The 19,987-nt window shown below is 46.5% G+C and overlaps 1 protein-coding gene across 7 annotated transcripts in view; it reads left to right on the top strand.

Moving 5' to 3' along the window:
- Positions 1-19,987, top strand: part of PWWP3A (PWWP domain containing 3A, DNA repair factor) — a 283,225-nt gene that overhangs the window by 170,067 nt on the left and 93,171 nt on the right. For all 7 annotated transcript variants that reach the window (XM_075353023.1, XM_075353011.1, XM_075353038.1 and 4 more), the window contains one exon: positions 15,940-16,000. In XM_075353023.1, coding sequence (XP_075209138.1) covers positions 15,940-16,000 — 61 coding nt within the window. The remainder of the gene's footprint in view (positions 1-15,939; positions 16,001-19,987) is intronic.

Below are 19,987 nucleotides of genomic sequence, written 5' to 3' on the forward strand. Positions count from 1 at the left end.
AGGCAAAATCTAAACAGGTCCCGAGATGCTAAACCCGAATTACCAATCCACGGGGCCCATATTTTGTCAAATTTAAGAATACAATTCCTTTTCAAGTATATCCCCTTTTCTAAGTTTATCAGCCAGTTTATTTTGTTAAATTCTGAAATAGTTGGAGTTTGGTCTGAGATCCCGTATTGTGCGATCAGTTTTCTAGCCATGAATAACATACGGGATACTGCTAGCTTTCCCTCCTCATTGACAGTCAGATCTTCAATATATCCCAATATGCACATGAAGGGATTTAGGTCAATCAGATATACTCTGTTGATAATTCCAACTATCCCTCTCCAGAATACTTCCAGGTTAGGGCATGACCACAACATATGGAGCATGGCAGCAGAGTCTGCCTTACAGCGAGGGCAGGAGGAGTCCTGTCTGACCCCTATCTCAAAAATAAATTTTGGCATTTGATATACTTTGTGTATTACATACAGCTGTGATAGTCTGTAAGCTTCTCCCAAGCATAGGTCAGGGACTCTTTCTAGTATTTCAGCCCATTATCTTCAAGGGGACCTATCTCCCGCTCCCACTTTTCTTTAGAGTGCATGGTGTGTTTCAATGTTATTCTATCTAATATATCACTATACAGCACTGATATTAATCCACATGAGCCACTTGAAAATGCTATCCGCTGTACTATCCTGTTATGTTGTATCCGCAAACGAACTTTCCGCTAGGTATGCATGCCTTAATTGTAAGTATTTATAGAATTCTCTAATATGTAGCCTTAAGGCCCCGTCACACTAAGCAACATCGCTAGCAACATCGCTGCTAACGAACACCTTTTGTGACGTTGCTAGCGATGTTGCTGTGTGTGACATCCAGCAACAACCTGGCCCCTGCTGTGAGGTTGCTGGTTGTTGCTGAATGTCCTGGGCCATTTTTTAGTTGTTGCTGTCCTGCTGTGAAGCACAGATCGCTGTGTGTGACAGCGAGACAGCAACAACTAAATGTGCAGGCAGCAGGAGCCGGCTTCTGCGGAGGCTGGTAACCAATGTAAACATCGGGTAACCAAGAAGCCCTGTCCTTGGTTACCCGATATTTACCTTTGTTACCAGCCTCCGCCGCTCTCACTGTCAGTGCCGGCTCCTGCTCTGTGCACATGTAGCTGCAGGACACATCGGGTTAATTAACTCGATGTGTGCTGTAGCTAGGAGAGCAGGGAGCCAGCGCTAAGCAGTGTGCGCTGCTCCCTGCTCTGTGCACATTTAGCTGCAGTACACATCGGGTAATTAACCCGATGTGTGCTGTAAGTAGGAGAGCAAGGAGCCAGCGCTAAGCGCTGTGCGCTGCTCCCTGCTATGTGCACATGTAGCTGCAGCACACATCGGGTAATTAACCCGATGTGTGCTGTAACTAGGAGAGCAGGGAGCCAGCGCTCAGTGTGCGCTGCTCCCTGCTCTCTGCATGTGTAGCTCCGTGCACTGGTAACCAAGGTAAATATCGGGTTGGTTACCCGATATTTACCTTAGTTACCAAGCGCAGCATCTTCCACGCGGCGCTGGGGGCTGGTCACTGGTTGCTGGTGAGCTCACCAGCAACTCGTGTAGCGACGCTCCAGCGATCCCTGCCAGGTCAGGTTGCTGGTGGGATCGCTGGAGTGTCGCAGTGTGACATCTCACCAGCAACCTCCTAGCAACTTACCAGCGATCCCTATCGTTGTTGGGATCGCTGGTAAGTTGCTTAATGTGACTGGACCTTAAGTTCAGTTGGTAGTTAGAGAATATTTTAATCCCTTCTCTGTCTAACATTTGCATAAGTCTGGTCAGCCCCCTCATGCTCCATCCCTCAAACCCCTCCAATTTGTTTAGATTAGGAAGACACGGAGACTCGCAAATAGAGGTGAACTGGGCAGCTCCCTGAATGCCCTGAGCCTTTTTAATCTTTTCCCATAACTTATGTATCAATAGCAAAGTAGGAGTGGTTTCTGAGGAAGTCCTGAATCTACCGGACTCCTGACCTTATGAAAGTATCTTTGGAGAATCCACTGTTGTGAGTTATGTAAGACATATAATTATAATTGAGGCATCCAGATCATTTTGATTAAATTCGTGCGTCCCACCACAGACAGAGGCAGCCGAGTCCAGGAGTCAGCTTTGTCTGTAAATCTTTTAAGAACTGGGTTAAATTCAGTTTTTCGTAGTCATTCACTCTAACAGTAACATTAATCTCCAGATACTTAAATTGCAAAGTAATCTGTAGTCCTGAGGAGGCATATTGCAGAGTATTCCCAATGTTTATCTACTGGGAGCAAGACCGACTTTCCCCAATTTATCATTAACCCGGAGTATCTCCCAAATTCTTGGATCGTTTCCATTGCAATGGGTAATGTATTAGATGCGTTCGCTAGAAGGAGTAATGTATCATCGGCGTATAACGCTACCTTATCCTTAGGTTTCTCCCCTTTTGAACCCCACCATATGTAGGGGCCGTCTTAAGATTGCCGTCATAGGCTCTATGGCCATCGCAAATAGCAAGGGTGAGAGGGTCCCCTTGTTGAGTACCTCTAGCCAAGACAAATGCTGGAGTAAGCCGCTCATTAACTCTGATCCTAGCTGTGGGTCTGCTATACAACAACCTTATCCGGGATATAAAATCCGTGCCTAGACCAGTTACTAAGGACTGAGTCCCACTCAATGGTGTTGAATGCCTTAGCAGCGTCGAGCAAGCAAATGACTATCTCCCGGATTGTCCACTGGAAGTGGTAGATTAAGATGGAGGCGTCGTACATTTACCGCCGTAGATCTGGAAGGCATAAAGCTGGATTGATCGGTGTGTATGAAGGAGGAGATCATCATATTTAGTCTGGCAGCAAGGACCTTTGCTATTATGCTGATATCTGTTGGAAGCAGGTAGATTGGTCTGTACGAGTCAGGGAGCAGGGGATCTTTACCTGGTTTAAGTATGACCACAACTATTGCTTCTTGCATTGATGGGGGAGACGACCCACTTTAGTCGCCTCCTGAAATGTCTTCAGCATTTGCAGTAACAGTATAGCCCCAAATTTTTTGTATATCTCCGTGGAGAGACCATCCGATCCTGGAGATTTATTGTTAGACATGGAAGCTACTGCTAGTTGAATTTCTTCTAGTTGCAATGGGCCATTTAAGTATTTACGGCCTGCCTCTGAAAGCTGAAGGAGAGGGATACATTCTACATAAGAATTAATTTGGTCTTTTTCAAAATCAAATTTAGAGCTATATAGCTGCTGATAGAAGTCTGAGAAGACATTTAGTATCTGGTCTGATTGATTAATTATCATGCCTGTGCTATCCCATATGGCCCCCATGAAAGCGTTCCCCTGCTGTGCACTGGCTATAGAGGCCAATAGATGCCCTGCCTTCTAACCCGCCTCAAAAAAATCTGTGTTGTGAGAACATCCTTTTATTCTTAGCCCTTTCCTTGATATGTGTATCATATGCTTTCTGTGCTGCTTTCCACTCCAACAAGTTCTGAGTCGACGCTGCGCTTATATACTGTTGCTCCGTGGTTTGGACCCTGTCCCTAAGAAACACCCCGAACTGTCTTGATTCAGTCTTTTACTAGGCAATGCTCCCACTAGCCAGATTCCTACTCCACACTGATGAGGGGCAAATACCCCGAAACGGCTGTCTGTGGATGGATACCATGTTTGGCATAGGTGGTCTCCTTGACTGGAGACTGCCCTTCCCGTGGTTGTTCCTTCCCGGTGAAAGACCTGGCTAGTTTCCTGCCAGCGTTGAGAAACATGTGATGGTGTCTCCGCAGGCCTTCTTGCTTTGAATATTTCCCAGGGGGCATTGCTCTAGAATCACTGCGTTGAGAAACACGTGATGGTGTCTCCGCGGTGGTGGATGTTGATCTCCCTAAGGTCAACCATCCTTGCTCACATTGATTCAGTCTTAGACCTACTAACCCCCTGTATAAAAGCCCCTCTCAAACAAGCATTCATTGAGTCCCATATAATGTTCTGGGAGATCCCCCTCACCACTATTTTCTTTAAAGTAATGTTTAAGGGTATAAGTAATATGTTCAATTTCAATCATTTGAAGCCAGAAAGGATTTAGGGACCATGTAGTAAGGGCCAGGTCTGGTCCAGGGAGGAAACGGAGACAGGTCAGAATGGGAGAATGATCCGAAATGACTCTAGGTAAGTATGATACAGTTTCCACCATTGGTAACGTACTCGCAGATCCCAAGATGAAATTGATCCTGGATAAGGTATCATGTGATTTAGAATAGCAGGAAAATTGCCGGACTCCCGGATGATAAACTCTCCACAAGTCCGTCAGTGCAAGATCCGAGGGCACTTCACCAAACCCTGAAATAGGAGAGTTCACCTTGGTCAAGTCATTATTATATTTATCCCAGTATGGGTGAATAGTATTGTTATAGTCTCCCATACATATCACCCCCGGAGTCCTCTGAATGGCTTCCGCCACCATTTTCATGACATTATTATTATAAGGTGGAGGGACATACACCCCTATCAAAAGCAATTCTTTGTTGAAGATTTTGCAATGGATACTTATAAACCTACCCTTCTTATCTATTTGGGAAGATATGTGTTCAATCAGGATAGCTTTATGTATCGGGAGACTAACACCTCATGAATAAGTGGAAAAAGTGGAATGGAACCCGTGGCCAGTCCAAAGTGTTAAAATGTGGTATTTTTTCTTTATCCAGATGTATTTCCTGGAGACAGATTATGACAGTGAAATAATCCCTGACATATTCCATAACAGCCGTCCTTTTAGTGGCATCACCCAAACCTTGGACAAACCACGATAAAAAATTATTTTCCCAGACATTACACCTTTAGTGTTTCCCTCTATACCTATACAAGAGTATCTTCATGGAATACTGCACGAAATCCTATGAAGCCCAAAAGAGCAATATTATATACAGTGTGTCCACTGCTATCCTGTCCACCGCCATTAACTTGAGAATGGCGGCAGCTATAGGCATAGAAGTGGTGTCTAGGTATAGTAAAGTAGCCATGCGCTACGCAATTAAACCACCTATGGCGCCACCTGGTGGAAAACAACGGAGTTAGCATTTTTATCTCAAAAACGGAACGAGATAGAGAAAAAAAAGTGAATTACAAAGTTGTAGGGCATCATCAATTCAATACAAACCTTGCATACAGAAATGCTATGATATGAAACCCATGACCACCCCCCCCAAAACATTGAATGCTGACGGTCATTTAACTTTGATGCTCAAAGTTACCTTAGAGATAAGCAGTATACTTATATAAGCAGTATACTTATCTCTAAGGGTCACAGAAGCAGATCCTCTTCCATCCACTGAATCAGGGTTCTTTAGACGAGGTAAATGTGTGATTAGATCTTTTTCTAACCAAGAAGTTTGTGGTGGTACTGCATAAGACATGTGAGCATCTAGACAGACATTTTCAGCGATATACCGTATTTTTCGCTTATTTTTCGCTTTATAAGACACACTTTTGTTCCCCCAAATTTTGGGGGAAAGTGGGGGGTGCGTCTTATAAACCGAATATACGGGGGGGTGTATGTATACATACATATAGATATATATATATATATATATATATATATATCTATATATATATATATAGATATATATATATATATATATATATATATATCTATATATATATATCTATATATATATATATATATAGATATAACATATATATATAACATATATATATATATATATATATAACATATATATATAACATATATATATATATATATAACATATATATATAACATATATATATATATAACATACATACATACAATTATACTGCAGGGTCCGCTCTGGAGCGGTGCTTGGGGCAGGTGACAGCTGCGAGCGGCAGTGTTTGATCTCCTGCTCCCGCTCATATAATATGAACAGCCGCTGTCCATCAGCAGCGTGGTGCTGAAACTGATGTGCTGGGGCAGCGGGGCATATTATATCTGCCTGCGCCCTCCTTTGGTCACACATGATCCCACCTGTGTTAGATATGGCCCCCGTGCTGCTGCCCATAGGAAAATAAAAAAGCTTTACTTACCTCCAGCGCTGATCTCCAGTCTCCTGTTGCTCTTGTCTGTGATAAGGCACGCAGAGATGATATCACTTTGCCGTGCCGATCACATGACCGGCAGCAAGAACCAGGAAGTGCAGGAAGCCAGAGCTCAACTGCGAGGTGGGAGACACGAGGAGGACAGCGCTGAGAAGGTAAGGAAAGAGTGTTTTATTTTATTATGGGCAGCAGCATGGGGCATATCTAAAACAGGGGAGATGTGCCTTCTATAGTGGCCATGGGTAGCACACATGGGGGGCATATCTAACCCAGGGGAGATGTGCCATCTATAGGGGCCATGGGCAGCACACATGGGGGCCATATCAAACACAGGGGAGATGTGCCATCTATAGTGGCCATGGGCAGCACACATGGGGGCCATATCAAACACAGGGGAGATGTGCCATCTATAGTGGCCATGGGCAGCACACATGGGGGCCATATCTAACACAGGGGAGGTGTGCCATCTATAGGGGCCATGGGCAGCACACATGGGGGCCATATCAAACACAGGGGAGGTGTACCATCTATAGGGGCCATGGGCAGCACACATGGGGGTCATATCAAACACAGGGGAGGTGTACCATCTATAGGGGCCATAGGCAGCACAGGGGGACGTGTCCCAGCACAAGGGGGCTATATTCAATATAACGGGGCCATATCCAGATTAAGGGGGGCTAATTTTAGGATGAGGGGCTATGAGGGACATATACCCTATATGATTTGTTAGACGGACACTGGCATTATAAGATGGACCCCATTTAACATTAAGAAAAAAAAAAAATCTCTTTTCCTTCACCAAATTTGGGGGTGCGTCTTATAATCAGGTGCGTCTTATAAAGCGAAAAATACGGTAGGTACATGGACGTTATACCCTTTCTCAGCGAATTTGGTGGCGTCTTGTTCCTTCCCCCACCTACGGTCTCCTCCCCATTATCCTATTCTCAACTCCAGTCCTCAAGAGCCACCAACAAATCATGTTTTTAGGTTTTCCTCAATCAAGTGTTCAGGATTTCCTTAAAGTTGCACAGGTGATGGAATTATTCCGTGTCTAATATTGAGGAAAACATGATCTGTTGGTGGGTCTTGAGGACTGGAGTTGAGAAACACTGCTATAGAATGTAAGCCCACAAGGGCAGGGTCCTCTTCCCTCTGTACCAGTCTGTCTATTGTAATTTGTATTCTGTAAGTAACCCCTTCTCATGTACAGCACTATAGAATCAATGGTGCTCTATAAATAAATATTAATAACTAGAAGGTGGCCCGATTCTACGCATCGGGTATTCTAGAATTTACGTATTGTGTAGTTCATGTATGATTTTTGTTTTATATATATATATATATATATATATATATATATATATATATATATGTTGTTGTGTGTAGTTACCAAGTGTTTGTGTAGGGCGCTGTACATGTTCTGAGTGTCGCGGGGGGTGAGAGCGGTGTTGTATGTGTGTTGCGTGTGTTGCGTTGTTTGTGCAGCGCTGTGTGTCTGTAGCGTTGTGTGTGTGTGTGTGTTGTGCGGTTTGTGTGTGTGTGGTGTGTTTTGGGGGGAGGTATGTTTTGAGCAATGTGTGTGTTGTGCAGTATGTGCGTATATTTGTGTGTGCAGCGTTGTCTGTGTGTGTGGGTGTCTGTGTAGGGCGTTGTTTGTGATTCCTAGTGTGTGTGTGTTGTGCAGTGCGCGTGTGTGTGTGTGTTGGGGGGAGGTGTGCACCTCCCATCGTGCTCCATCCCCCATGCTGCGCACCCCCCATCGTGCTGCATCCCCCATGCTGCGCACTCCCAAACGTGCTCCATCCGCCATGCTGCGCACTCCCAAACGTGGTCCATCCGCCATGCTGCGCACTCCCAAACGTGCTCCATCCGCCATACTGCGCACTCCCCATCGTGCTGCATCCCCCATGCTGCGCACTCCCAAACGTGCTCCATCCGCCATGCTGCGCACTCCCCATCGTGCTCTATCCGCCATGCTGCACACTCCCAAACGTGCTCCATCCGCCATGCTGCGCACTCCCAAACGTGCTCCATCCGCCATGCTGCGCACCCCCTATCATGCTCCATCCGCCATGCTGCGCACTCCCAAACGTGCTCCACCCGCTATGCTGCGCACTCCCAAACGTGCTCCATCCGCCATGCTGCGCACTCCCAAACGTGGTCCATCCGCCATGCTGCGCACTCCCAAACGTGGTCCATCCGCCATGCTGCGCACTCCCAAACGTGCTCCATCCGCCATGCTGCGCACTCCCAAACGTGCTCCATCCGCCATGCTGCGCACTCCCCATCGTGCTCCATCCGCCATACTGCGCACTCCCCATCGTGCACCATCCGGCATGCTGCGCACTCCCAAACGTGCTCCATCCGCCATGCTGCGCACTCCCAAACGTGCTCCATCCGCCATGCTGCGCACTCCCAAAACGTGCTCCATCCGCCATGCTGCGCACTCCGAAACGTGCTCCATCCGCCATGCTGCGCACTCCCAAACGTGGTCCATCCGCCATGCTGCGCACTCCCAAACGTGCTCCATCCGCCATGCTGCGCACTCCCAAACGTGCTCCATCCGCCATACTGCGCACTCCCAAACGTGCTCCATCCGCCATACTGCGCACTCCCCATCGTGCACCATCCGGCATGCTGCGCACTCCCAAACGTGCTCCATCCGTCATGCTGCGCACTCCCAAACGTGCTCCATCCGTCATGCTGCGCACTCCCAAACGTGCTCCATCCGCCATGCTGCGCACTCCCAAACGTGCTCCATCCGCCATGCTGCGCACCCTCCATCATGCTCCATCCGCTTGGGAGTGCGCAGCATGCCGGATGGTGCACGATGGGGAGTGCGCAGTATGGCGGATGGAGCACGTTTGGGAGTGCGCAGTATGGCGGATGGAGCACGTTTGGGAGTGCGCAGCATGGCGGATGGACCACGTTTGGGAGTGCGCAGCATGGCGGATGGACCACGTTTGGGAGTGCGCAGCATGGGGGATGCAGCACGATGGGGAGTGCGCAGTATGGCGGATGGAGCACGTTTGCTCAGCCTCTCTCCTTCCAGCCTCCCTCAGCATCAGCCTCCCCCTCCCAGCCTTCCCCAAGATCAGCCTCTCTGCTCCCAGCCTCCTCCAGCACGCCGTGCTCCTCTGCCGACACTCACCCACACAACCGATCGCATCCACTCACCCACACAACCGATCGCATCCACTCACCCACACAACCGATCGCATCCACTCACACACACAACCGATCGCATCCACTCACACACACCCGATCGCATCCACTCACACACACCCGATCGCATCCACTCACACACACCCGATCGCATCCACTCACACACACCCGATCGCATCCACTCACACACACAGACACTGACGATATTGCACATACGCGCTGATACTCACAACATCCGGGGATATCACATGCTTCTGGCCATGTGATCCTCCGTCAGGTCCTGGAAGCTCACAGCACAATATCGCCGCCGAGAAGCAAGCGATATCCCAGGATGTTGTGAGTATTTGGATGCGATGTGATGTGTGAGGTGTGTGTGAGTGTGATCTGATTTGTGTGTGTGTGTGTGTGTGCTGTTATGTGTGTGTGCTGTTATGTTATGTATGTTCCGCAGCTGCAGGACCTTGATGTGTGGATGCGATGTGATGTGTGTGATGTGTGTGTGAGAGTGAGTGTGAGCCGGTGTACACTGGTAACTATGATACACATCGGGTAACTAAGGGACCTTAGTTACCCGATGTGTATAATGGTTACCAGCTTTCACGGCCTCCGTCAAGATGCCAGCATCGCAAGGTTATGTGTGGCGCTGCCAGGATCCTGACGGAGCCGGTGTAGAAGCAAGCGATATCCCAGCATGTTGTGATGTGTGGATGTGATGTGTGGATGTGATGTGTGGATGTGATGTGTGGATGTGATGTGTGGATGTGATGTGTGAGGTGTGTGTGAGAGTGAGTGTGATCTGATGTGTGTGTACTCACCTGGGAATCGGAGCCCCGTGTCAGTTGGGCCACAGCGAGCGTGCATTGCGTGAGGGGGGCGGGGCCTGCAGAGAGCCGGGGCGAGAGGCCAATCCGTGTGGGGGGGCGGGGCCATGGCGAGCCCAGCGGCCAATCAGCTTTGTGTCCCCGTAAGGACACAATTTCGGAGCATGACAGACAGACAGACAGACAGAATAAGGCAATTATATATATAGATAATTATAATAATAATAACTATGTGGACACGCCAGCGTCTCATTTGTCAAGAACTTTCACCTTCCCTCTTGCAGAGATAGTGGCATTGAGGGACCCTACAGACTCATTTAGTTGATGGCCAAGTCGGTATTTGAGACTGCAGGTTTTCCCTTGTTCCCAGATTTTGCTGCCATTTGGATGTCTAAGGCGCAAGTGGGCAACATCTATGTTCAACATCTTTGGATGCAGCTGGCTGTTTAGCTCAGACAGTGGGCATTATTGTGGCTATCTGTCATATTATATGGCTTTTGCAGGTTTGAGAAATTAGGATTTTTGGTGTTCACTATAAAATCTCTCTCATGCACTTCATTGGAGGATATAACAATCACCTTGGGTTTTCTGGTTCAATCTTTCATGCTTTAGTTCTTTTGCTTCTACTATTTTTTCTCACTAATTGAGGAGGGTTAGGCTATGCTCACACTGGGCGTTTTTGCAGCGTTGTTTAGCTATGGATTTGCCATAGTTTTATGCAAATAAATGTTAATAAAACGCTCTTTTTTACAGTCCCAGCAAAGTCTATGAGATTTCTGAAATCTCATGCCCACACACAAATCACCTCCAGGATTTTCCTGATCGTTTTGTAATATACCTCCGGTTTTGCTGCGTTATGAAAAGAATGAATGTCAATTCTCTTCAGCGCTTTTGCCACAGTTTTTAAACGTAGTGACAGGTGGAGTCGCAGATACCCTGGATCGGCGGGTCTAACTGGGTTAATAAAAGACCCGGTTCCGACCCGGAATTGATCCAGGGCATCAGGCTGGCACTTAAAAATGGTGGTGGGGATAAGGGGATTGGAGTAGGCGCGCTATATTTACTGAATCACCGGCGCGGCTGTACGCTCCCACGGCTCCTCCACTTCCCCGCTCATTACATATTCACTGCTTTCAGCTGTGATTGGTTGTAGTCAGACGCACCCCAGCATCTGACTGCAACCAATCACAGACCTGGTCTGCGGGTCTAGTGTAGTGAGAATGAATGAGCCACTCATTCAGCGGTGACCTCATTCAGGCTATTTACGGTCTCAAATATCTCCCTCTGTGACCGGGAATCACCTGAGTGAAGTGACCGCTGATCGTGTGGCTCATTCATTTCATTCTCTGGAGCTCACAGCGAGCAGTCCAGTTTTATGGCCGCTCACTGTGATCTTCAGACGTAGCAGAGCTGAATCGTCGTGGGACCTCGTGTGGGTTACATCGGACCTGCAGAGGAGTGATTATGGGGTTAATAAAGTGGTGAAAGAGGGGGCTTTTTGTATTTTATTTCAAATAAAGGATTTTTTTGGTATTTGTGTGTATTTTTTTTCACTTATTACAGAATGGTGATGGTGATATCTCATAGACTCCTGCCATTACCAATCTAGGGCTTAGTCGCAGCTATGAGCTGCGATTAACCTCTGATATTACCCCGATTGCCACCGCACCAGGGCAATACGAGAAAAGCCGGGTAAAGTGCTGGGATTGTCACATCTAATGGATGCGACAATTCTTTGTGGCTGATATTTTAGGTTGGGTCTCTCCAGCCTGAGTATACCAGCCCTTAACTGTGGGCTTTATCTTGGCTTAGTGTCAAAATTGGGGGGGACCACACCGCTGTTTTTTTTTTTTAATTATTTATTTAAATAATAAAAAAAACAGCATGGGGTCCCTCTCATTTTGATACACAGCCAAGATAAAGCCCACAGCTGGGGGCTATAGCCTGTAGCCATGTGCTTTATTTGTGCTGGGTATCATAATATGGGGGACCCTACGTTATTTATTTTTTTAATTTATTTTTTTACTGTGCAATAGACCTCAGATCAGGTCTGTGATTGTGTGACAGCGTCTGACTGCAACCAGTCTGGGGGTGCGTCTGACTGCAACCAATCACAAACTGCAGAGGGGGCAGAAGCAGTGCATATGCATGAGGCTAATGAGCGACTCCGGAAGTAGGAGGGGCCGCAGGAGCAGGTACGATTAACACTAGAAGTCCCAGAAATTTCGAGCTCCCCCCTGAAGTCCTGAAACAGGGTCAAATGACCCTTAAGGCCACGTCACACTAAGCAACATCGCTAGCAACATCGCTGCTGAGGCACGACTTACTAGCGATGTTGCTGTGTGTGACATCCAGCAACAACCTGGCCCCTGCTGTGAGGTCGCTGGTTGTTGCTGAATGTCCTGGACCATTTTTTAGTTGTTGCTCTCCCGCTGTGAAGCACACATCGCTGTGTGTGACAGCGAGAGAGCAACAACTGAATGTGCAGTGAGCAGGGAGCCGGCGTCTGTGGACGCTGGTAACCAATGTAAATATCAGGTAACCAAGAAACCCTTTCCTTGGTTACCCAATATTTACCTTCGTTACCAGCGTCCGCCGCTCTCACGCTGTCAGTGCCGACTCCCTGCTCCCTGCACACATAGCCAGACTACACATCAGGTAATTAACCCGATGTGTACTCTGGCTAGGAGTGCAGGGAGCCAGCGCTAAGCGGTGTGCGCTGGTAACCAAGGTAAATATCGGGTTGCTTACCTAGTAGCGCGATCGGCTGAGGTTACTGAGGTCACTGAGGTTACCCGCTGTCACTGTTGGAGGATCCAGCGGTGGCCGCGATTAACCTCAGTGACAGCTCAGCTGATCGCGCTTCTCACCTCAGTTGCTGCTTGGAGGTGACCGGAGCGGCTGTGTCTGCTGCAGCTCCTGTCACCTTCATGCTGGAAGCGACGCTGGAGGTCCGTGGAGTACGCCGGATATGGAGGGCTTTTTGGGGCTTATTAAATTGGTAATGAGGGAATGTGTTTGTGTTTTTTATTTCTAATAAAGGATTTTTTCATGTGTGTGTGTTTATTTACTGTAACTTACAGATTAATCATGGAGGGTGTCTCATAGACGCCTGACATGATTAATCTAGGACTTATTGGCAGCTATGGGCTGCCATTAACTCCTTATTACCCCGATTTGCCAACGCACCAGGGCAAATCGGGAAGAGCCGGGTACAGTCCCAGAACTGTCGCATATAATGTATGCGGCAATTCTGGGCGGCTGCTGACTGATATTGTTAGGCTGGGGGGCTCCCCATAACGTGGAGCTCCCCATCCTGAGAATACCAGCCTTCAGCCGTATGGCTTTATCTGGCCGGTATTAAAATTGGGGGGGACCGCACGCCATTTTTTTAAATTATTTATTTATTTATTTCACTGCACAGTATAGACCCGCCCACCGGCTGCTGTGATTGGGTGCAGTGAGACACCTGTCACTCAGCGTGGGGGCGTGTCTCACTGCAACCAATCATAGGCGCCTGTGGGCGGGGAAAGCAGAGATTACGAGATTGTTTAATGAGCGGCCGGCTTTTTCAAAATAGTAAAAGCCGCCGGAGCAGTGTGAATGCCGTGCAGCGCGGCGCCGGGGATCGGTGAGTATGAGAGAGGGCTGCTAACTTCAGTCACTAGGGGGATTAGTGGTCACCGGTGAGTCCTTCACTGGTGACCGCTAATCAGGGCACGACACAGACAGAGCCGCAGCATGACAATGAAGTCGGGTTAAGTTCACCCGAGTTCATTCTGATTGTGCGGCTCTGTCTGTGTCTGCTGTCATCTGCCATTCAGCTCTGCTACATGGCTGTCTGTGTCTGCTGTCAGCGGCCATGTAGCAGCGCTGAATGGCAGATGACCTAGTAAAAAATACGCATTACACACGCATTACACACGCTAGTAAAATCATTAATTTATTCAGAAATAGCATCGCACTTGCGTTGCACTCGCACCTAACGTGAACTAAAATCAGCCGAGTTTTTTTCAGCCCAGTCGGACCGATTTTACTCGCATAGATGTGTTTCCACCCTTAGTGTGACGGTACCTTTAGTCCAACCTGAATAGAACTAACTAGAAACTAAATGGCTAAACTCAATGGAAAACAACAACCTCCTGTGGTGCGACAGTAATGGCCTTAATTACAGAACAAAAGAAGGGTGATTATAGGATGTTAGCTAAAATCCTTCAGGTCATTCGACCCGTCTCTGGGTTCCAAAGGTAGAAATGTTAAATGACCCCTCTTTGGGACTTCTAGTGTTAAGCCTAGAATGTATGGGCTCCTTCCAGGTTAGTGCGCATGACTAGCTGTGTTAGTGCAAATCAAAATATCCCGGCAGCACTCACAATCCACGCTGCCTGAATCCAGGGAAGGCATCCACAATATGCAGCAAATAAAGAATCGGCACTCCAAACTTCATAAACGATTATAATGGATTTATTCCATAATTGTATGTATACATTGCTTGTATCCTGAATAATTATGGAATAAATCCATTATAATCGTCTATGAAGTTTGGAGTGCCGATCCTTTATTTGCTGCACCTGGGTTAGTGGGCATGATTGGCTTGGTTAGTAAGTTTGGTGATGTTTTCTCCCTTCCACTACAATCATGCTTCGCCCCCCTGCCCCCATGTGATAGGGGCCTGTTGAATGACGTCGTACCTGGAAGGAGCCCATACACTCTAGCATCTACTGGAGACTGGTAAGTATAGCACACTTGCTTTACTTATTATTTATTTATTTATTTTGTTTTAAACTACCTGAGTGCTGGATCCAGGTCTGTCCTCGCCTGGCCCTGCACTCGGGTGCTTTTGAACCCCTGCTGGTCTTGACATCACAGAGAAAACGCAGTAAAATACGCCACAAAAAATGCCACCAAAACCACAGATGACTTTCAGGAGACATCTGCCACAAGATCAGCTTTAGGTCAGGTAACAAAAATGCTGCAAAAATGTCCTGTGTGAACATAGCTTTAGTGTTAGCAGGCAAGGTATAGTCTGCTGGGGAGGAACCAACCTTTTTGTATATATGTTTTGTTAGTATGATCTTTAGGGGGATGCAGACTAAAGCGGGCTTTACACACTGTGATATCGGTCCCAATATCGCTAGTGTGGGTACCCGCCCCCATCTGTTGCGCGACACTGGCAAATCGCTGCCCGTGCCGCACAACATTGCCCAGACCCGTCACACATACTTACCTGCCCGGCGACGTCGCTGTGACCGGCAAACCGCCTCCTTTCTAAGGGGGCGGTCCGTGCGGCGTCACAGCAGCCTCACTGAACCGCCGCCCAATAGCAGCGGAGGGGCGGAGATGAGCGGGACGTAACATCCCGCCCACCTCCTTCCTTCCGCATTGCGGCCGGGAGGCAGGTAAGGATAGCTTCCTCGTTCCTGCTGCGTAACATGTACCGATGTGTGCTGCCGCAGGAACGAGGAACAACTTCGTTACTGCTGCAGTAACGATAATCGAGAATGGACCCCCATGTCACCGATGAGCGATTTTGCACGTTTTTGCAACGAGTTCGCATTAGCGATGTCGCAGCGTGTAAAGCCCCCTTTAGCCAAGGTTCCTGTGTGTGAAGACTACAAGAAAGAGATTTTTAAGTAAGTACCAAAAGGCTTTAGTTGGTTTAAAAGAAAAAATGGGCACAGCAAAAAAGGGATGACTAATTTTTAGAATACCGGCATTAAAACAAGTGTATGCAAGAAGTGTTGTGAAATAATTTTCAATGATTGATTCCTGAGCTGTGTATCACCATCTACCCAATGCAGTATAATTAATATTATATATATGCTTTTGTAATTTGCAAATGTTTTAAAAATTAAGACCCTTTTTTTATTTCTATAGCTTTAAAGTTGCACTGCGAACCATAAAACATTATGACTGTCCAGAAAAGGAGCAGTTTTTGGTAAGTTAGTGGCAAATTTACACTAAATAGTAACTGTTTAGATACAGCTATTTTTTTAAGGTGGAATAATCAGTCACATCTTGAGTATATTTACACTGGCCGGTTATTGTGACTGTACGTTCCTAAGGTAATCATTAGGGATGATCGAATATCTCAGATATTCGGTTTCGCGAATATTTGCCGAATAGGTTGCCGCTATTCGACTATACGCGAATATTCAATGCGCAATGTAAGTCTATGGGAAACCCGAATAACAACTATTCAGAACTATTCGGGCTTCCCATAGACTTGCATTGCGCATCGAATATTCGCATAGCGGTGACCTATTCGTCGGAAAATATTCGCGAAGCCGAATATTTGAGGTATTCGATCATCCCTAGTAATCATCCAATGTAAACCGACTGCCAATCACCTGACGACAAAGTTTGCTTAACACTTCAAAGGGGATCTGTCATCAGGTTTATGCCACCTAATCTGAGAGTTGTAGAATGTAGAGACTGAGACCGTGATTCCAGTGGTGTATCAAATTCGGGGCTGCTTGTGGTAGTTTTGATAAAATCATTGTTTTATCAGTAGATTATCACAGGAGGATAGTAAACATGCTGTCATGAAGTCCAGCATATTGATGAGCTCTGTATAACCCCACCAACACGTCTGTTTTGTGCATATTCAGAAAGCTTGCTGTGTACACAGAGGTCAGCAAGCAGCATAGTAAGTTATAGATCGCTAGATTCATTTTCTCTGCGTCTACATCATGCTGATCTCAGATGGTGCAGCAAAAACCTGCAACAGATTCCATTGAAGGGCAGTGACTCCTTTTTACAATTCTGACATGTCACTTTGTGATAATAAATCTTAAATTCTTCAACTTGCCTCAATTATTTCGAGCGTTTTTTTCCCTGGCATTGCATTTTGACTGGAACAAATTGTGAATGTCATGGCAAATTTCCATAACCCCTGAGGTGGTCAAACAGTAGAAACAAGTGACCCAGTCTTGGAAACTCCTCAAGAAATCTAGAAATTTGAAGAGCATTTTATAACCCATAGGTGTTTCACAGAATTTTATAAGATTGGGCTGTAAGAATGAAAATGTTTTCAATATAGGTGATGGGACAGGACAGTCAAATCCCCACAATAAGTGACCCAGTTTTCGTAACTATATCAATAAGGGAATTCATCTAGTGGTGTAAAGAGTATTTTGATCCCACAGGTGTCTTACAGAAGTTTATGAAATGGATTGGATGTTAGAGTGAAAATTACAATTCTGCCAGTCTAGTGCCCATTTCATTGTGCACAGCTTGTACTTCTGGAGATACAGTATGTACCCCGTAAATTAGTTGGGTTCATCACGCTACAATAATTCCAAACATATGGATGTTAACTACATGTTACACTCGCCGCTGATGAGATGGCGACTGGGAGTGGACCCATTGGACCAGAGGTGAGACCCGAGCCTACCCTGATGTGGGAGGGGCTGGACTAACCGCCTACAGAGTAGACGCCGCCACTCCCAGGATAATGCCCAGGACTGTGGCAGCTGAGCAGAGCTGGGTGACAGCAGGATCGGGGTATAGTCACAGGCAGGACGTTCACTGGCGGTACAAACAAGGTAGAAACAGGAGAACAGACTGGACGGGAACAGGAGCACAGATACAGGCAGGTACAGATCTTCCGACACTGGTCATGAGGCACGTGTTACCTATCACAGGACATCAAGAGGGACTCCGGACATCAGGGAACAGGTCACAAGGCACGGGACACAGGGTTGCATATTTAAGACATCCAGCACAGGACTGCAGGAGGAACTCCGGTCATCAGGGTACAAATCATCATGCACAGGTCAATTGGCACAGGACAACAGGATGGACTCTGGTCATCGGGTTACAGATCATCAGGCATGTGTTACTAAGCACTGGACATGAGGTTTGGAATACAGGCTGGTACCAGTACACAGTGTTCCTGGACGTGTTTTTCCAGGTTCTCTGACTAGGTAGACACAGCAGACTCAGAGCTGGTTACATTGAGGACTGGTGCTGGATACTGGCAGACCAGAGCAAACAGGTTGGACCAACAGACAGGTAGTAGGATCAAAGCCTAGTGACTTACTTTGGCCTCACCCATCAGCGTTTAAATACCTGGTGCCCCCAGCAATTAGCTTGGAAAACCTTTTGCAAGGTATGCACATTTACTCCTAAAGGGACAGGAAGCACTCGTGTGCCCTAGGCTGGAGACCAGGAAACCCTGCAAGTCATGTGCAGGACCTGGGACCTAGACGGAAGCTGGTGACTGACACACACGTAGGCATCTGTGGGCGAAGGGTAAGCCGAGGACCAAACTAAATGTGGACAACAGTGCAGGGGCGCAGAGGACTACGAGACATGTGGGGGACCATACAGATGAGCAAAGGACCACGCAGCATGAGGATGGCCATGCTGGAGGACAAGAAATCAAAAAACACGTGGATGGCCATGCGGGAGAGCAGGGGACAACGTGACACGTGCATGCCCATAGGAACAAGCGAGGTAACTGCATTCCCTGCTGGGCTAGGTTGGGTGAGAAGAGTACAGGGACCAGGTCACTGGCGCTTTACTACAGTTTAGACACGCTGTGGGGCTTAACAGAATGGAGGCATTTGGATTTGGGAGCACAGATTTTACTGGATAGGTTTTGAGTGCCATTTGATTGCTCTAGAGTTTAAGTGCTCTGTGATGTGGAGCCCCCCCTATTTTTCCGTTGACAGACGACGGACCTGAGTGGGGACTTATTTTTGTGGGTTAAGTTGACTTTTTTTATTGATGTTTTGGCGTACATAACATATATTTTTTTTTGGCCTCTGTCTGCCAGCAGTTTCTCTATAGTCATACATATAATTGTGGTTGACTATACACTTTTTTTGTATGCCAAGATACCTGAACAGACTGTGACTCGCAAACTACGAGGTAAGTGATCAGCGTAGAGCAAAGGGTAAATGTGATTGATCACCTTATATTGATTCTTGGGAGACAGAATGAACAAATAAACAGCAGTTCAAGAATTGCTTATATTTTCTTACACTTTTTACCATGCACGTTAAATGATGGGACCGCTTTTTTCTTCAGGGCAGTATGAGTACAACGCTATCCGATTTCTATTTTTCTATGTTTTACTTCTAATGCACACTAGCAAAAAAAAATAAAAAATCATCATATTCTCAGAGCCATAATATTGTTGTTGTACACTATTGTTTAGAGAATTAAAGGGCATTTCCGTGTTTGGTAGACATTTGCGTTAATACATTTTTAGTGTCCATTTTCTATTGTTTCCCCTTGTGAAACTGAAAAATATGAGGCTACAGTAAAGTTTTAGCAGGAATAGATTGATTTTCAGTTGTCATGCCCCATAAAGTTCTGGGAAGTACGGTACCTATGCGTTCAAAATGTTTACCACACCTCTATATGAATTCTTTGAGTCTAGTTTCCAATTTGTGGTCACTTGTTAGGGTTATTCTGCAGTTTTGCCACCTTAAGGGATCATTAATTGTGACAGTCTATTGCAGCCAAATTTGCTCTCCAAAAAAAACTATGGTTTGCGTACATAAAAGAGCTCACTAACAGTTTTGACCACACCTGGGGAAAAATTGCCTAACAATTTTGGTGGCCATAGAAATATTCTACTGGAATTTTTTTTTTTCATTCCACTTTGCATTAAAGAGGTTATCCAAATTTGAGGGTGAATCGTGATATTATGCAGTGCATGAAATCCGGAGGCTGCTGGGAAAAATAAAGTTAATTTTCCCTGGTAGCCTATCTATCACTACGGTGGCCGCACAGCTTTAGAAAGCTATTAACCTACAGATTATCTCCATATCTTCACGTTAATAATGTTAATAGACATGATACGTTAGCTTTAAAATAATGGGGCTTAAGCATTAAGGTCAAAATTGGTTTTGTCACTAAGGAGTTAAAAACATATTATGAAGACATTGTGATTACCTGCTAGGGCTGTGGA

The sequence above is a fragment of the Anomaloglossus baeobatrachus genome, chromosome 1 (genome assembly GCF_048569485.1).
Source record: "Anomaloglossus baeobatrachus isolate aAnoBae1 chromosome 1, aAnoBae1.hap1, whole genome shotgun sequence".
Lineage (NCBI taxonomy): Eukaryota > Metazoa > Chordata > Amphibia > Anura > Aromobatidae > Anomaloglossus > Anomaloglossus baeobatrachus.